The sequence below is a fragment of the Lates calcarifer genome, linkage group LG18 (assembly GCF_001640805.2).
Source record: "Lates calcarifer isolate ASB-BC8 linkage group LG18, TLL_Latcal_v3, whole genome shotgun sequence".
In the NCBI taxonomy this organism is placed as follows: Eukaryota; Metazoa; Chordata; class Actinopteri; family Centropomidae; genus Lates; species Lates calcarifer.
In genome coordinates, this window is record NC_066850.1 from 11,165,781 (window position 1) to 11,184,014 (window position 18,234).

At 38.6% G+C, this 18,234-nt stretch overlaps 1 protein-coding gene across 8 annotated transcripts in view; it reads left to right on the forward strand.

Moving 5' to 3' along the window:
* The window catches only part of dgki (diacylglycerol kinase, iota), a 74,814-nt gene that overhangs the window by 27,168 nt on the left and 29,412 nt on the right, over nt 1–18,234 (forward strand). For 4 of the 8 annotated variants that reach the window (XM_018694934.2, XM_018694930.2, XM_018694935.2 and 1 more), the window contains exons 2-7: nt 8,188–8,296; nt 11,687–11,782; nt 16,290–16,364; nt 16,862–16,918; nt 17,035–17,103; nt 17,197–17,265. In XM_018694934.2, the coding sequence (XP_018550450.1) occupies nt 8,188–8,296; nt 11,687–11,782; nt 16,290–16,364; nt 16,862–16,918; nt 17,035–17,103; nt 17,197–17,265 (475 nt within the window). The remainder of the gene's footprint in view (nt 1–8,187; nt 8,297–11,686; nt 11,783–16,289; nt 16,365–16,861; nt 16,919–17,034; nt 17,104–17,196; nt 17,266–18,234) is intronic. The other 4 variants (XM_018694933.2, XM_018694937.2, XM_018694932.2 and 1 more) reach the window with 3 other exon arrangements.

Genomic DNA, 18,234 nt, shown 5'->3' on the forward strand with positions numbered 1-18,234 from the left:
ATTGACCATAGGCGTGAATGTGAGTGTCAGTGGTTGTTTGTTTACATATGTTGGCCCTATGATGGACTGGTGATCTGTCCAGGGTGTATCCTGCCTCTCACCCAATGCCAGCTGTGATCCAGTCCCCCCATGACCCTAATGGATAAGTGATATAGATAATGGATAGATGGATGGCACTGATAATGATAACAACTGATGTGAGAGTTTTAGTTTACTAAACTTTAGGGCTATTTATATTGTGGATTAATCTGTTTTTTTTTTTTTTTAATTATGGATTAATCATTTAAACTTTAAAACATCAAAAAACTGGCTGAGCTGAAGATGAAGTCCCAAATATCCGTTTTACAACAATATGTGATAAGGAAAAGAACCAGTTTTTCTGTTTAGAGGCTGAAATCTGCAAATATTTGGCATTTTTTCACTGACCGACAATTAATTTTCTAATTAACTTATAGTTGTAAATGTTATTGATAGCAGTGTTTTCCTTCGGTGAGGTGGACTACTTTATGGCAGTATTGGGTTTTGGTTTTTTTTGTTTTTTGAATCATTATTATTTATACTCGAGAGTTCTTGGGACCCACATTTACAATGAATTCGAGTCAAATTACATAAACAAAGAAAGTGAGAATAACATGAACTAACAGAAACTAAGAGCATTAAGAAACATGTAAAATAAGATACAGTTATGTAATATTAAAATCCTAAAACATTTGATGATGTGCTTTAAATGATCAGGTATTAGGTAGTTAATGTTATACTATCAGTCTATCCAGTTGGAGGCATTTTCCATTCATGCAACTAGAGACTGCTAAGTTCACAATAAGACCAGAAAACCATGGTTATAAAAACCAAAATCCACTTCTGGTCCCTTTAATTTGTATAAATGCCGTTCTATAATACCTATGATTCACTGGTATATTATTCTGTTGGTTCCTCTGTTTATTCACCTTTAATCTGACAAGGAGAGGCAGAGGTAGATGAAAGTTAAGGGCGGATGTGAGGTGTAGTGGATCCAGTGTCATTGCTCATTGGACACCACTGCTCTCACACTCACACACACTCAACTATTGTTTCTTTTGTAGGAAACTTCCATTGACTGCATTTGTTTTCTGTACACATAACCTTAATCTCACTCTTGTTTTGTCTATCCTCAAGTCTGACCTTCAAACTAGACGTGATATCAAGCAAAAAAATTATTCTATTCTATTCTACACAATACCTCACCTGAATCAAAAAACACACACACACAGACACACACATTGTTAGAGAGGACGGAGCTCAGATGTCTGGTGTCAGGTCTCCGTTGCCCGTTGCGTTGATTGGCATAATTACGTGACCTGTGCTGTGAGTGTGTAGGGAAATAACTGCTGCTACTTGAGGGATATCAGCGTCAGAATTAGCGAAGAGGGGGGAAACCTCTGAGAACAATAATGATAAATGTCGGAGCCGGTGGACGGGGAGGAAGGAGTAGGAGGGTGAAAAAAGTGCGCTGGTTTCACCGGCTTCTTGGCAACAGGTGAGTGAAGCTGCCGTGTTAACCTTTGAAGCTCTGCCTCTAACCGTGTCTACACAGGGATCATAATCGGCGTAACAGGTCGTATTATGGCTTTTCCCTGTTTTCTTGTCACCATGTCTGCTCTAAATGTCAGGCTGACGTTGAATGGCTGTGACTTGCTTTGAGCTTTGACTTTTTGGTGTGTGGAGTGAGGTGTGACTCATAACGTAAAAGTACAGCAATGGTGTGAAAAATTAACCTTTTTGACTCGTAACTGAAGCAGGTTTAGGTTATTCTAGGCTCAACTAACGGAAACAAATGTATGAAAAAAACGTATGTGACCCGTGGGTATATATATATATATATATATATATATATACATATATATATATATACATATATATAGGATGAAATGTGGATTGTTGTTTGTTTTTGAAAGTGTGCATGGATGTAGTTTAATACATATGAATCTACAGATTATTTTCTCTCTTAATCAATCAATAATTATGTCAAAAATGTCAAAAACATTTGAAAAATGCATGTCATAATTTCCCAAAGCCGAAGAAAACGTCTTCAAATGGCTCGTTTTGTCTGACTGTTGGTCCAAAACTGAAAGATATTTAAAATACAATGATGGAAAACTAAGAAAACTCACAAATGTTCACATTTGAGGAGTGGAAACCAACTTTTAGCATTCTTATCCCAAAAAATAAAAAGCAAACTTCCCACTGTATGTAAAACAAAAATAGAAGCCATTAGACTTTTGAATCATAAAAGTTAATAACATTTGACACTTTACTCTAGTTAAAGTGCAGAATCACCATGCAGAATTGTCCCAATACACTTTACAGTTAAAGAGATGCAAATAAGCAAATAATGTAATTCGAATAAAACAACCACATTTTGATGATAAAGGGACGTTTGAATATAGTCATTCATATTTGTATTTCTGTTTTGTTTTTATGTTGTTTTACTTGTAGAGTCTCCCATGCCTCAAATTTCATTCTTGAGGGACAAATAAAGTATTCTGAATTGAGTTGAAGAGTTGATTAGCAAAATAAGTTACAGGTTCATTTTCTGGCGATTGACTTAGTGATTAATTGACAAATTGTTAATTCATGGTCAATAGTAGTGCACAGCTGCTCTCAAAGAAAGGCAGAGGTGAATTTAAGTTGATGATAATTTATAGAGCAAAAGAATTATACGTTACACATCTGAAACGTACGATGATGTGACATTTTAAACTTAAACTCCGCTACTGAACATAACTTAAAGTCATAACCTGCAGAAAACACCTCTGAGATTGTGTTGCATACATTATGACTCTTTTATGAGTCATAATGTGTAACTTTTTATGACATCTTTTACACAGCACAAGTCTGGATGGAGAAACACACATTATGATAAAACATGGTTATGAAAGCATAAGTAACCATCTTTAATAGCTTTAATAGATGTTTACAAAATGAGTCATAGGTCTCATAATGTAGTTTAGCTTCTGAAAGTTTTTGAAAAAAAAAAAACCTGCAAATTTTGAATTTTCCATTATACCTCGAACAAATGCTCGGCTGTGCAGAGGAACTGGCTTCACACCAAAACCCACACTGGTGCAGTTGTGTCTCTTCTTTTGTCAAACAACTTCTTCCCACATAATCACAGCGTCTTCTGCTCCACGAGTCGGAAGATGTTCAATTCGATTCCTCCCACTTGCAGCTGCCTTTGTGTGTGTGTGTGTGTGTGTGTGTGTGTGTGTGTGTGTGTAGCCATTACTTTGGTTCTCACTTTTGCCACTAATCATAAACGGCGTTGCAACAGCCGCCGCCACCACCACGGGGATTTTCAGAAACCTAGTTAAAACGATGGTGCAGCAGTGGTGTGGAGACGATTACGGCAACGTAGGTGTGTTTGCCATCGCCATGCGACATCACCCACTATGAGAAACCTATTTTCCTCCCACCTTAATCACCTGAATAGTAGTGAACCACATAAACACTTCCTACTGTAGTAACTGTTGACCCCCTCCATGGTTACAGAGGATCTGTATTTAGAAAATAGTTGAGGAATTACAGAGATTACATCATCGTCAGTGTGTAGGCTGTGAAATAAAGACAGTATATGCACTGTGTGTGCATGTGCGTGTGTGTCTGTGTCCGTGATACAGTCAACCTACATAGGTTGATGAGGTTTCTGTCTATAAGTAACTGCATATACTGTAAAGTTGCAGCACGCGCACAAGCATACACACACAGAACAGATTCTCTACTAATATAATTACTAGGATGAGCCGGGCGATGCTCCCGCTGTGCCATCGTCATGGCAACACAGACAACCCACCTCTGCAGGAGGAGGAGGAGGAGGAAGAGGAAGAGAGGAGGCAAGGAGGGGGATGAGAGAAGAGAAGGGCAAGAGGATCACAAGAGAGTGGGGGAGGAAGGAGCAAACCAGTGGGAGAGGAAAGAAGAGGGAGATTAGAGAGGGGAGGAGGAGGAGGAACATGGAGGTGATGTAGGGACAAGAGGAGAGAAAGAGGAGACGGAGTAGAGGAAGAGGAGGAGAGCAATTAATTCCAGGAGAAAAGAGAGGGAGACGGTGAAGGGGAAAGGGCCAGAAACAGAGTGAAGAGAGGGAAGAAGAGAGAGAGAGTAGGTGGTATTAGAAGGGGGAGCAGCTGTATTCAACTCCACCACTCAGCCTACAGTTTAATCTCTTCACTGGAGGCTTTAACATGCTGAGTGTCTGTTTCTCTCTGCTAACATTTCTCTCACCTGTCTTCTTTAAGTGTAACACTTAGCTGAAAAAATGTGTGTACTTCTGGTCGCACATTATATCTGAAACTGAAACAGTTTGTACAAGTCACTGCAGACTCCTCCTCCCCAAAACAATCAGACCTGATAATTAAAACAGATAAAACCACACAACAAAGTAGCTTCATGGTTAAAATCAGAGTTTTTCTGGTGCTCTTTGGCGGACACAGGTTGTCAGTAAGTGGCTGCAGGCTGTTACCTGAGCTGCTGCTAATGTTAGCTCAGCTTGTTTTTAGGTTAGGATTCCTTCAGTGTTCATAGTTAAGGTAATTCAAGTGATTCAAATCAGTAAAAACACTGAAGAAAACAGTTTCATGTCAAAAAATGTTTTTCTGTGTGACGCTGTGGATGGACACAGGACGTCAGGAGGAGCTGTTTGCTTAGCTTGTTCACTTGAGACCCAGACGTCTGATGACAGAAATCCTTCATCTGATTTAAGATTATAGTTGTAACGTTATAAAAAGTGACAGTACCATGACTTGAAACAGTGAGAAAGTAATCGGAAGAAAACGTTTTAATGTTCGACCATCTAGCTGTCAGCCGGCACCTATGGAAAACACAGAACACTTGTCATTGTCGTATTTCAAATAGCTGGTTATATTTTATATCTGGGTCCACATTGGTGAAATACTCTTATTTGTTCAGCTCTGCAGCCAACAAATCCCTGTTTGTGTCTTTCATTCACTTTCTTTCTTTAGTTTGGTCCCTTTTGCCTCTGTCTCTGATGCTACTAGCATCTGCAAAGAAACAAAAAGACAGATGACATTTACAAACAGACAGCTTAAATGTTCCAAAGTCAGTGGAACAACTGTTGAAATCTATGGACAACATTTGACATGTTAAAGAAGGATATTACGCTGTATTCTGTGACACGTTCAGGTAACATTACAACACATAACAACTGGAATTCACTGTATAAGAAAAGTTGAGTTAACATTATTTGTATTTGTTTTTACTTATGCTGCTGCACAGTGAGGAGCAAACTGAGCGAGGACAACATGTGGGGAAACCTCTACAACCATGTGTTTGCATTTATCTGTTTTTTTCCTTTAAACTGAATTCTTATTCTGAAGAAGAGAGAATGACACACCATGTTCGTTGTTGTGTTCTCTCACGTGGTGGTTTTGCCTTGTTTGGCCGTCATTTCCATTTATTTAAATGCTTTTAAACAAGATTTATTTTTAGATTGATGGACTTTCACTGCTGTTTCTGAGAACAAATCTACTTAAAATAACTCTGAGGCTAAGTGTGTTTGTGTTTGTGTGTTAGTGTGTGTGACCAGACCACAGAAAAGCTTCACGCTGCAGATTTATTTATTTATTTAATTTTTTGTTTAGATTTTAGGAGTGAGCTTTAATGCCTGTGATCCTGTCTGCTTTTAGTAGATTAGGACTCACTCAAATATAATGGTGTCCCATGACCTCTGAATGAGAGAGTGTGTGTGTGTGTGTGTGCATTTGCATATTTAAAAGTGTGTATTCTCATTTATCTTGTTCAGCGATGAGAATGTCAAGTACATTGTCACTGATTTTTTTTTAATAGAGAAAACACTCAGGTACACACACTGTCATGCAAGGATTGTTAACGCACACACATACACACACGCACACACGCGCACACACACACAGCCTATTCATTCATATCTGATCAGCCATAATCAGTTTATAATAATCCTCACTGCGACACTCAGACATGGCAATAAGCACCAGGGTTAAATGTGTGTTCTATGTTCATAGTTGTAAAATCTGGATCTTATTTAAAAATGAAAGTGAACACACTTGAAATATCTGCTTTTGTCCTCCACTGTGCTCTCATCACAGTAGGTCAAAGTTGAATCATATTGAACATTTCACTTCCTTTCTTGTGTAGATTTTCAAAATATGCAACCGACGTCATGTACGTCCCCTCAAACAACCTTTTTTTTTTACTTGAGAAATGTTCACACATTCGCTTTCTGTCTTTTTTGTTTCACTTCCAGAATAAAACGGTTTCAGATAAAACTCGAGGTTTAGTTCTCAGCAGGTCTGATCATCTGAGTGCTTGTGTTACTTCCTCTAATGGACTCAGTTTGAGCCCGTTGTCATGTCCTCACATCGCAGCGGCGGTGACGGTTACGAGCAAAACAAAACAAATAACACCTGAGTGGTTAGATAGAAGTGAAATTATCCTTTAATTTACTCTTTATTCAGTAGGATAGATTTTTATTTATAACACTAGACTGAAGTTTGAGTGTGTGTGTGTGTGTGTGTGTGTGTGGTCCACTGCTCTATGTGGCATATGTCCAGTCACCATACGTCCTTGCATTTGTGCTGTTGTCACCCACGCAATACTATTTTTATCCCGAGAGTCGTGAGTGCACGTACATGTGTGTGTGTGTGTGTGTGTGTGTGTGTGTGTGTGTGTGTCGGGGTCTGTCATCAGGTTACAGGGTGTGTAAGTGGACTCCTCTTTGTCCTGGTTGATAATTTTAGACAGACGGCCACTGAAACTTTCAACAGGGGGGTCAGATGCTTGGTGCAACCTTTTCCACTGACAGACAAGTATACACTGAGACACACACAGACACACACAGACACAGACACAGACACACACACACACACACACACACACACACACACACACACACACACGTCTATTAATTGCAGGAATCACCACTTTACTATATAAATTGTGCTTATCAAACATGCTGCCTTGCGTTTTTATGAAATTATGGAAAAAGTATAGTAGAACTGCAACTATTACTCAATTAATTGATTAGTTGATCAACAGAAACACTTATTTTTCAAGCAAAATGCCTCAAAATTACAGTTCTCAGCTTCTAAAATCTAAAATCTAGAGGATAGATGGAAGTCATGGAAATAAAAAATAAATATTTTATTGTTAATGGAAATGTTTCAGGAGTGATGTTGTCCTCATGTGACAGGTCCGATACTGATAATGATATTAAGTTTAATCAGAAATGGTTGTAGAATTGATTAATAATACTGTGTATGTGATGGAAGCTTCTTTAATCTAATGATGTGCATTTTTTCTTTCATGTTTGCTCTGGTTACAAATAGAGAAAAGGGGTTTCACATGGTCTGAAACAGTTTTAGAGGCTTATGATGAAATAATTTACTTCATTTTATTGCAATTTTTTGTTCAAATAGTCACATTTCAGCAGCTGAAAACTTTTACATCTTGATTATTTCTCTATGAAAATAAACATTCATGACAGTCAAAGCTAAAGTTTGGTAAAAACATTCTTAAATGACATTTATTATGAGTTAAACAATTAAAAACTCCGCTCTCTGCTCCATCAGGATTATGTGAGTGTTGTTTGATCACATTGATCACATTGATTGACAGTGGCCTGCGACAGCATGAGCAGATAACCCCACAACTGTCGCCACATTTTAATTCAAATGCATGAAAATACATTACATCACAGTGAGAAAACTGCAAATATAAAAATCTGTCATGTGGAATAACCTGGTTTAAGAGAAGAAATGCGTACACGGGTGATGATATGAGTGGGTTCATGTGGATGAAGACAGAAATACATGTAGATGAACGTAGAGACGAGAAGATTTAGGATAATGGGCAGAGGAAGTGTAACAGGGTGAGAGTCAGGGACTGAAACGTGAAGAGAGAGATGACTGCTGACTCATCCTCTGACAGAACGGCTCTGTCGTCGTCTCTCTCTCGTCACCCCAAAGTGCTGCTGGCAGTCTCTCCTCCAAGCTGTTCCCACTTCTCCTCAACCAAATATCTCCAGCTGAATCCTCTGAAACGTGGTCTCAGAACATGAATAATTAATCTGCGTACTGAATTATACTGAAATCTAGTTCTCTGCTCTGGATGACAGTGCTGATTTTTTTTTTTTTCCCATTTCATGTTGTTTTGCAGGAAGGCGATCTCCCGCTCAGGCCTCCAGCACCTCGGCCCACCCCAGCCCTCCCTGCCTCCTGCATCCAACGGCCCCAACAAGGAGCTGCGCACCTGCGTGGACTGGACGGTCAGACATGTTTCTCTTTCCTGCTAGATTTAAAACAACAAAAAAATCCACATTTTGTATCTGCTCATAAAGGTTCAAATCCTGCACGAAAAGACTCAGTCTCCATCGTCCTCATTGTGCTTGGCTGAGTCACCGGATGACATTTGGATTTTCATGCCAACAGATTTGTTAGCAGACTGGTTTCAGCAGCCGTATGTTCATGTGGAAATGAAAAGCAGCAATTTTCTTTTTGGGTTGTTTATCATTACTTGCAAATGTCTTTGATAGCTGAGCGTGGAAAGGAAAGTTTTATGTGTCAGGGGTTTATGGGATGTGACTTTTTCTTCAGGGTTTATAATGGATTTTATCTTTGAAAATGCCTCACAGAGCTAAAGAGCTGTTTCAAGGCGATTTTTATGTTTTGAGACGAAGCAGAGGGAAATGTCAGGATGATGTGGAAAGCGTTCTGCATAAACATGTCTGAAACAAGTTTTTTCACCCGACAAAGACATGTTTGTCCATTTCAGCTGTGGCTTGATAAACTACTACCTCAACCAACCTGTGATGTTGTGACTACAAAGACTAATCTGTGCATTATATACAAGTGTGTGCACCACATTTCTCTAGAAAATGTCAAATCAAAGGAAAGGTCAGTAATCAGTGATTTTTTTTTTCCTTCTCTAAAAGTGCTCCTGTCAGGCAGAGCTCCTCCACCAGTTCAGATCTCAGAAATAAGGATGTAACTTCTCTGAATCTGAGACGAAACCACAATACGAACGTCCACAATCTCATATCACGATATGGGAAGATAGAACCATGAATCATTGTCTTGAGCTTGTGTTAAAACCACAGACCTTCTTTCAGATATTTAACCAAAAATCCATTGACTTGGAGAGAACCAGGAGTGCTAAAATGCTAGCGTACTTCCGGGTTTTAGGACTCATTCCTGCACCGCTGCATGTGTCATGTGACTATTTTGGTCGAATCATAGCTCCATCCAGACGAGCATTGGAGCTCCATATCAGACATAATCTCCTTCCATACTAACACACCTGTAAACACAAATCACATGACCATTCATGTACACAACTGCTAGCAAAGGTTCAGCAACACCTGTAATTTCTTATTTGTGTGGTGTTCAGCGCTGGGCTGGTAGTTTCGGCTGATACTGTTTGTTTTCCTGTGACGTGAGAGGAGCTCGATGAATCGGGGAAGGATACAACGTCACTGAGAAGCTCCATCAGGAAGCAAATGTAGGTTTCTAAACATCTCAGTTTCAGCTCGTCCAGACTAAATCACAACCCCAGAGTTTTTCAAACTAAAAGTCTTGTAAACTCTGGTAGTGTAATCACAGTGATGCATTTAAACTAAAGTAGCTCAAGATGAATAATAACCTTGGGTCTGACACATTCAAAACATCAGTGTGTGGACATTTTGTTTATCCCAACAAAAACAGAAACAAAAACAAAGTCTGAACTGGGGTTTTTGAGAATCTTTACACCCCTGCTTGCAAATCATATCTAACCTCCTACAGAATCTAAACTGAGCCATATCTTTTCATCTTAAAATAACTACCTATTAATTCTTTAGCTGAGGTCTGTAAGTGACTTTTAAACTAGATTTTATATCAAACCAACATTCACAAATTACATCACTATTTTTCAGGAAGTGCACTACAGATTCAGTCATTTTGGTCACAACAACAATCTCAGATCCTGCTGGGGTCGACTTTGCAATGATCGTCTGGTGTTTCTGAAACAGGGTGTGCAGAAATAACCCGCTGCCAACATTACCTTGTTTACAATGGATTTAACGGAAGAAAGGCAGCCGTCTATTTTTATCTGATTCAACAAGAAAAGAATGACTGTGACAGAGGGAGGTTTTTGCTTTAGGAAAATAAAAGTGGGAGCATTTTCAATTTGAAGCACACCAGGCTCAAAAAAAAGAAGAAAACAAACAAAACAGCATCAGAAATGCTTCAGACTGACTGAAAACTGAGAATTCGTCCTGTGTAATGAAGAACCAAGAGTGTGAGTGTGGGAGATATAAAGTCTCAGGTGATCTCAGTCAGCTCATAACTTCACGGTTTGGGTCTATTATACTGAACAGTCAGGCGGTAGCTAAATAAATCATGCATTGGTAATGAATAGTAAATAAAACGTGCTGTATTATTAATTGGAAGGTGTAAGTAGACAAACTGTTGTCGGCCCACATCTGAGATTCCCCTCTGGCTCTGTCTGCAGGGATACTTCCACCACGTCATCACTGGCCTTTAGCTCTCTGCATGACACACACACACACAACACACACACACATAAATAATCATTGTACTTAATCATTCATTATTATACACTAAGGGGTTGATTTACTGAGGCTTTATGGCCCCTTTTAGGTGCTAATGAGTCATATAGTGTTTGTCCATATTCACTGTGAGGCTGCTCCAAGGTTTTAGCTAAATTACAGAACAGTAGCACGTGTATACAAACAGCTCTTATAAGTGATTTACCATCTCTGACTGATTGAAAACTGTAGCAGAGGCAGTTTATTTTGTGATGATTTAATGAGAGAGAAGTGAGGAAGAGCGAGAGAGATTAGAAAAAGCTTTGGCTCTTCTTATCATAGTCCAGGGCCTCGTTTTCTTAAAAGCATCTTAAGGCTAAGATGATCATAAAATCCATCTTATGAACCCTCTTTAGCTTAAGAGGTGTTTCTCCAAAGCACTGTAACTGAAGACGCTCTTAGAAACGACAGATTAATGAGTGGAGGCTAAGAGCATCTGAAGCTCCAGAGCCTGCAAGATGGACCAAAAACTACATGTTTTATCCAAGTTTTTATTGTTTTTATTTTATTTTTAAGGCTCATCCTTTATAATGAGAAGATTACACTTCCACATTGTTGATTATTTTTGATTAAGTGATTCATCATTTTGTTCAGAAAATAGTAAAACATTCCTGTTATAATTTAGCCCTTCAGATCATCAGTTTAACTGATCGGCCGATACCCAAAGCCCAGGTATCATTTAACATAGGAACTGTAAATCAACCACTCTCTGAGAGCTGTACAGTGAACCTACTGACATCCTTTTACTGACATGTAGTCTTACATACTCACATGTTTGTATGGGTATAGACGTGTGTTATGTAGGTGTGTGTTTGCATTTGAATGTGCTCGTGTAGTGTTTTGATTTGCACCTTAAATTAACATGCACTGTGAAATTACCCACCTACTCAGCAGCGGCAATTATGTGCTCGACACGCTCATTGACCGCTTTCGCTGCCGAGTGTTTACGCACATATGGTCGCAGTTTAAAACGACTGGAAAATAATGTGAGTGAGAGACACACAAGGATAATGTGAGTTATTAAATCATCATTTCCCTCTCTTTGTCCGTCTCTTGTTGGTGTCTCTGCAGGAGAACGCGGTGAATGGGGATCACCTGTGGATGGAGACGAGTTGTTCAGGAGAGCTCTGTTATCTCGGAGAGGATACCTGCCTACTAAAGACTGCAGTGAGTGCTGTTCACGCTGACCACTCATTTTTGTGTGGCCCTAAGAAGTATAGTGAAAAAGCAGCAAATTGATAACATGTATTACAAGGCTCTGATAATAATGAGGAAAACTAAACTAAAAAAGATCTGTGGTGGCCATCCATTTATAAAAGTATTTTACTTTTGAAATTCTTTGCAGCCAATAATCAATCATCAGCTAATTATGCCCATCCATAATCTTGGGAGATTGGCAGCAGTATTAGCTTCACATCGACGAAGAAATTGTAAACCAACAGATATAACCCTAAGAGAGCACTCTATCGTCCTACTGCTAAGTGTGAAGGAACACGTCGTAGGAGGCGTCACACTCAGCAGGAAAATACCTTAAATTCTGACATGCTAGACTTTTTGTTGAGCCTCAGACGCTACATCTTTGTTCCTCCATTATGTCACACTACAGTTTGTTGTGCGTGATGTTCTTGTTCGAGCCCAATGCTGGAAATTTGTTGACCACGACAACATTGTGTGACAATGGGGCTGAATTTGCACAGTCTGATGCCGGCATAAGTTATCAACTTTGGTGCAGGAGCTTATGCAGTGTCATTTAGAGCTGCAACTAACAGTTATTTTCATTATTGATTAACCGGCAGATTATTATTTTGTACAATCAGTTCATTATTTGGTCTAAAAAATATCAGAAAAACATGACCCCTTATCCTATAATCGCATAATCCATCAATATCCTAGAAGACAAGTGACCGTACAACAGTCTAAAACTCCCTAATGTTTTTTTTTTTTTTTTTTTTTGCTATGATTTAATACCAAAGGGAAGTAATGAATTCTCACCATCAAACATTTGGCATTTTTGCTTGAAAAATTACACTCAGACTTACTAATGACTAATTGATTATTAAAATACTTAAATATCCAATCAATTTTATTTCAGACGATGAATCATTGCAGCTTTAGTGGTTGGCTGATCTGTGGTCAGCCGGGTGGGGGCTGGTCCAAACAGACGCTGGACACAAGCCAGACATTACATAGATAAGATTATTTCCATAGCACTGATTACAGCAGAGGTAGAATTTGTCCTTTTATACTGTTGTTGTGGATTTCACATCAAAAGACAAAGTGGGGAGAGAGAGAACATGCTGAACTGTTCTAAAAGTGTACTTTAGATAATACAAGGCTGTGATTGTAGTGCTGCATGCAAAGAGCTCGTTTATAGTTATTTTTGAATTTACAAAAATCAAATGCATGAAATTTGGTGGACTCCATCTTTCTTTTGTTTGTGGTCACAGAGCAGGTGGTCTGGGTGTTTTTTAAGCAGAGTGTATTGTCCCATTGCAGCTTTAAACCTCCAGTAATTTAGCGTTACTTTAAATAGGATGCCACACACTCATCCAGATGAACCGTGCCTACAAAGCAGGCAAGGAAATTACCCAGAAAACAGAGAAGGTGAACCTTCAAGTTGTGTAAAGCGAGAGCACGCAGAGTCATGTTGAAATCATATTTAGATTACAGGTATTATGGACCATTTCTCCATCCTCACACCTCACCCGAAGGAACAGCAGCACCTGGAACGGAGAGCTGAGAAATAACCTTTAATTCTCTCAATAATATAATGACATATCTGTACATTTCCAGTGATGGTGTGCAATTACAGTGAGTGTGCAAGAGCACGGTGAGGCTGCTGCCAGTAAGACAGAGCTGCAGGCAAAAATAAACTCTCTGTAATCTCTCTCTGTCATGACATTTAATTAGATAAATATTCCATCAGCCTTGTGTGCTTTTGGCTACTTAAAAAGGACAATCTGACCTCAGTGGAATCTGAGATTTTGCTCTCACAAGTCACGGTTGACATGAATAAGCACATTCCTACCTGTTCTCGGCGAGATATGGCTGATTTAGTCTTAGTCATGAAGGGAAAAAAACCCCCCCGGCTGTCTGAAGGCTGCAGCTGAAAGTAATGTAAGACTCATGATGTAGAAAATGCTACCTGTCACCTCTGTTTACAGAGTCTCCCAGTAGTTCACAGGGAGACTCTCAAGATTGATACAGAGATGGACATCAGTGTCAGCAGGACACTATAAATTTATATAAGCTTGGACCAAGTTAGTGCTATGTATATATTTCCAAATAATACTATTAAAATAAACTTTCACAGTCAAATTTTTAGATCTTCAGTGATCTGGCAAAGACATTTACTGTACAACAATGGAGAAATCAGAATAAATTTAAATCAAATAATCCTTTGTTCCAGCTTTTGAAAACCACATGTAATGATCCTTTCAGCTGCCCTGTAATTTCAGTATCACTCATTTCTAATATCACACATTTTTCTCCTAAACTCCTCAAAGTGTGTGGGTTTGTCACCAGCAAAAGCCTTTTAAAAATCTCAGAAGCAATATCAGATAATTAAAGATGGCAAAGCTCAGCGCCACTGTAATTAAAAAGACTGTAAGAACAATAGTTCTTTATACAAACTCCAGTGTGGTTTGTGACATAACATTTTTGCCATTTTTGACCAATTTCAAAATGAAACTAAAGTAATTCTGTTAATGCAACACAAAACTATACATTGTCCCGATACACACCTGTGTAGGACTGCTGCAGATAAATACAACAGTGCTCTAGTCAACCCTGTCTTTTGCATTTGGCCACAAGATTGAATCCTCATCACACTTTATGTCCTCTCTTTAAAACACCTTGGAAAGAATCTTTTTGCAGCCTGATCCTGCAGACAGACATTCATAGTGGTCATCAAAGAATTAATATGTATTCTTATTTATTTTACTTTCTTTTTAGATGTAGGTGTAGCAGAATGGTGCAAATTATAATCTAATTTACAGTCATTTTGTGTTGTGTCAGGTTTAGAGTGTAATTAGAGTGTATTTAGTTGTAACAACATGTGCACATCTGGGATTTTGGTAGCTGTTGAGTGTCACTGCTGAGAAATGTGTGATCCTTTCTTTTTCTTAAAAATTGTGGCCTTTAAAGACTTATTAAATCACTTGATGTTTGTTATTTTACCACAACTAATAAACTATAAAAGCTCCTTTAAAACCTTGACTGTTGAAGTACGCTCCTCAATATAAAACAGTCATGAAGATCATTAAGACTGTGTAGATCTCTATCAGCTTGCATATGTTATAAAAAACCTGTTTGTGGTAATCAAGTTCCCCCATTGACTCAGTGTTGCAGAGAACTTGTCCAGTCTACGTCTTATCAGTCACAGCATCTTGAAAAAGAACATTGTGCTTCCTTAATGTGATGTGTTTCTCGTTGAAAGATGGTTTTATGGTGGGGCTCGTGCAGCGTGAGAACATTTAACTGTTGCTCACTGTGACAGTCGAGAGCGAACCCAGCGACCACTCCATTATCAGCCGTCATATTATTACCCATAATGAGTAGTTTGTCTGCTGTTAAGAGTGAGGGCAGCAGGGCAATGATATTTATTGAGAGCAAACAGCACTTTGGCATCTTGAGTTTGCCTATTATTTTTTATTGCCAGTTACACGGTGTGATAAATTACTGAGGCCATGTCTGACATGTCAGTTCAACTTTTCCATACACCTCTGATTTATAGTTTTAGTTTTAGTTTTATAATGTTGTACATTTTACAACCAAAAAGTCAGAATGGGTGTAAGAGATCCATCCATCCATTATCTATACTGCTTAAGGGTCACAGGGCTGCTGGAGCCTATTCAAGCTGACATTGGGCGAGAGGCGGCGTACACCCTGGACAGACACCAATCTATCGCAGGGCCAATACATAAACAAACAAACCATTCACACTCACATTCACTCCTACAGGCAATTTAGAGTCACCAATTAACCTAATTTTTGGACAGTGGGAGGAAGCCGGAGTACCCGGAGAGAACCCACACAGGCACAGGAAGAACATGCAAACTTAAATATTGTAGAAATGTAAATATATGTAAGGAACCTAAGGCCTTTATCATTTCATACATTCATGGTCCCCTGTTGATGATCCAAATGGTGACCTTGTCACTTTTCCTCCAGCACCACCATGAGCTCGATGCTTTTGGTTTTTAGTGAAATGCCTCGACAGCTATTAGAGGGATTAATGTGAAATTTTGTACATAGATTCATGTCCTCCTCAGGATGAATTGCAACAACTTTGGGCAGACTTTTATTTGTTCATGACCCAAAAAGTCAAGTTTAAAAGTGCAGCAGGTCGATCTGCTGCTTTCAGAAGCACCATATATGTTAATTTCCTGCCATCTTAATTCCCTTTTTTCTATTTTGAGTCATGTCTGGTAAAGACAAATAACTGAAACTGTTAACTGTTAAGGTGTCCCTTTTCATGCCTAGAGTGTCACCTTGTTGTTAATGCTGCTGATGAAAGGCTACTGAGGCTTTTAAAAACTGAAAAAATCTGTAAGAGGGTGTGGGTATCATTGATATGCGTCTTTACACAGCTTGTGTTTGCTGTGTGTGTTTTTGGTGTGTCTACGTATCTCACCGTCCTCTGTGTGTGTTTGTGTTTGTTTTCTCCTTTAAGAAGTCGGCCCCCAGGAGGAAATGTGCAGCCTGTAAGATCGTTGTTCACACTGGCTGCATAGAGCAACTAGAAAAGGTATGAGACACATGCACTGTAATCACTGAAGGGAATTTAATTTAGAAAACATATTTTTCATCCTTTAGGTCCAGACACATTTAGGCTTGAAGTGCAGGTCGCTTAGTTAGGACAGATTCATTCATGATTATGAATCATTGTGACAGAGCTGAGATGCTAGTGTTTGAACTGGAAAACATTTGGAAAATGTTCTTGTTTTGTCCTCAGCTCTTGTAGTTTACTTTTAGAAATTCATTTTTAATTACAAACATTTAAATATGTTATTTAAAGGTGCCTTAACCACCCAGTCGCTGCAGTTTTATTCCAATGCATTGCAATGCATGCAACAGTGTAGTTCATAGGAGTTCGTCTGTAGCACTGAAGGTACATTTTACATTAGTGTAGATGACGTATTTATGTATTCCAGCTGTTAAATATTCATGTGTTTATATGACATCCTGATATTTTTGTGCCAAATTTAGTGCTAATTTGTTTATTTTTTGTCTGTTTCTACCCAGATTAACTTCAGATGTAAGCCAACCTTCAGAGAGGGAGGATCCAGATGCCTCAGAGATGTACGTCTGTGTGTGTCTGTGGTTGTGCTGTAAATATGTATGTGAGGAATTATTGTGTATCGTGTTTACACTGTGAGAGAGAGAAATCATGTTTGGTATTTCTCTCTCTCTGATAGCAGAACATATTGAGACATCACTGGGTTCACAGACGGAGACAAGAGGGCAAATGTAGACAATGTGGAAAGGTAAGTACACACAAACACACACACACACAAATGTTGTTTAGTTATTAATGTTGCTGCAGATCTAACTCAAGGTATTTCTGTCTGTTTCTGCAGAGTTTTCAACAGAAGTTCTTCCACAGTAAAGAAATCATCGCAATCAGTTGTTCTTGGTGTAAACAGGCAGTAAGTAACTCGTCTTCTGTCAAATCACTGTAGAGTAAAATAAAAAAATTAACATTTTACTAGAAATATTTGACTTCAAGTATGAAAATATAATAATGACATTCGAAAAATATGAAAAAATTACTTGTACAATACAGAAAGATTCTGCTCTTCAGCCCATATGAATATCCCTATACTTTAACATACACATACACTCCCCTGATGAGGAGCCTGGTAAAATAGGGTTTTAATGCACCAAACATGAACTGCAACATCCAGAAACCTTCACCTTCTCTCATCTCCTCCTGCTGCTTCTCTGCTGTCAATGATACAAAAACTCTTTGAATAAATCAAAGGAGACAAACCTTGAGTAAATAAATAATCTGTCTCCAGGCCAGAGCTGGCGCCACAGGACTGAAAGCAATGCACCAATGTTAATAATAGATCTGGAGCTGATGAAAATTTTAAATTAAAAATGACAGTTCTTCTCACAAAATGTTTGATGTGACAAAATTTGGGAAAAAACTTATACTTGATCCACATTTATTTGTCCTAGTCAGATCCTGCTTCTATTATTTCTTTATTCTCTATTTTCTCATGTTCATATATTGGTATTGCTTTTATGTACATTTCTTTTTGTTCATGTACAAAATGTAAACTTTGATTTATTTTGTGGATTATTCACGACCTTTATGAATGATTATGAATATGTACAACCATCACATATTTATGACGACGGTCGCACAGAATGCAGCAAAAAGCCAAACTAAAACCCTCCTGCTTGCCTCACTTTCTTCCTACATCTCTCTTTTACATAAAATAACATAATTCATGTAAAAAGAATCATCAACAGCTTTCTACTGAGGAATAAGTTCCTGTAGAAATGTTGACAGTAGGTGTTTTCAGGCCAAACAGTTCTGGGGACTCCCTGAGGGGAACCACTCACTGGGGAGCTCTGTGGAAAATTTCATGCCTTCAAGGGCTTTTTTT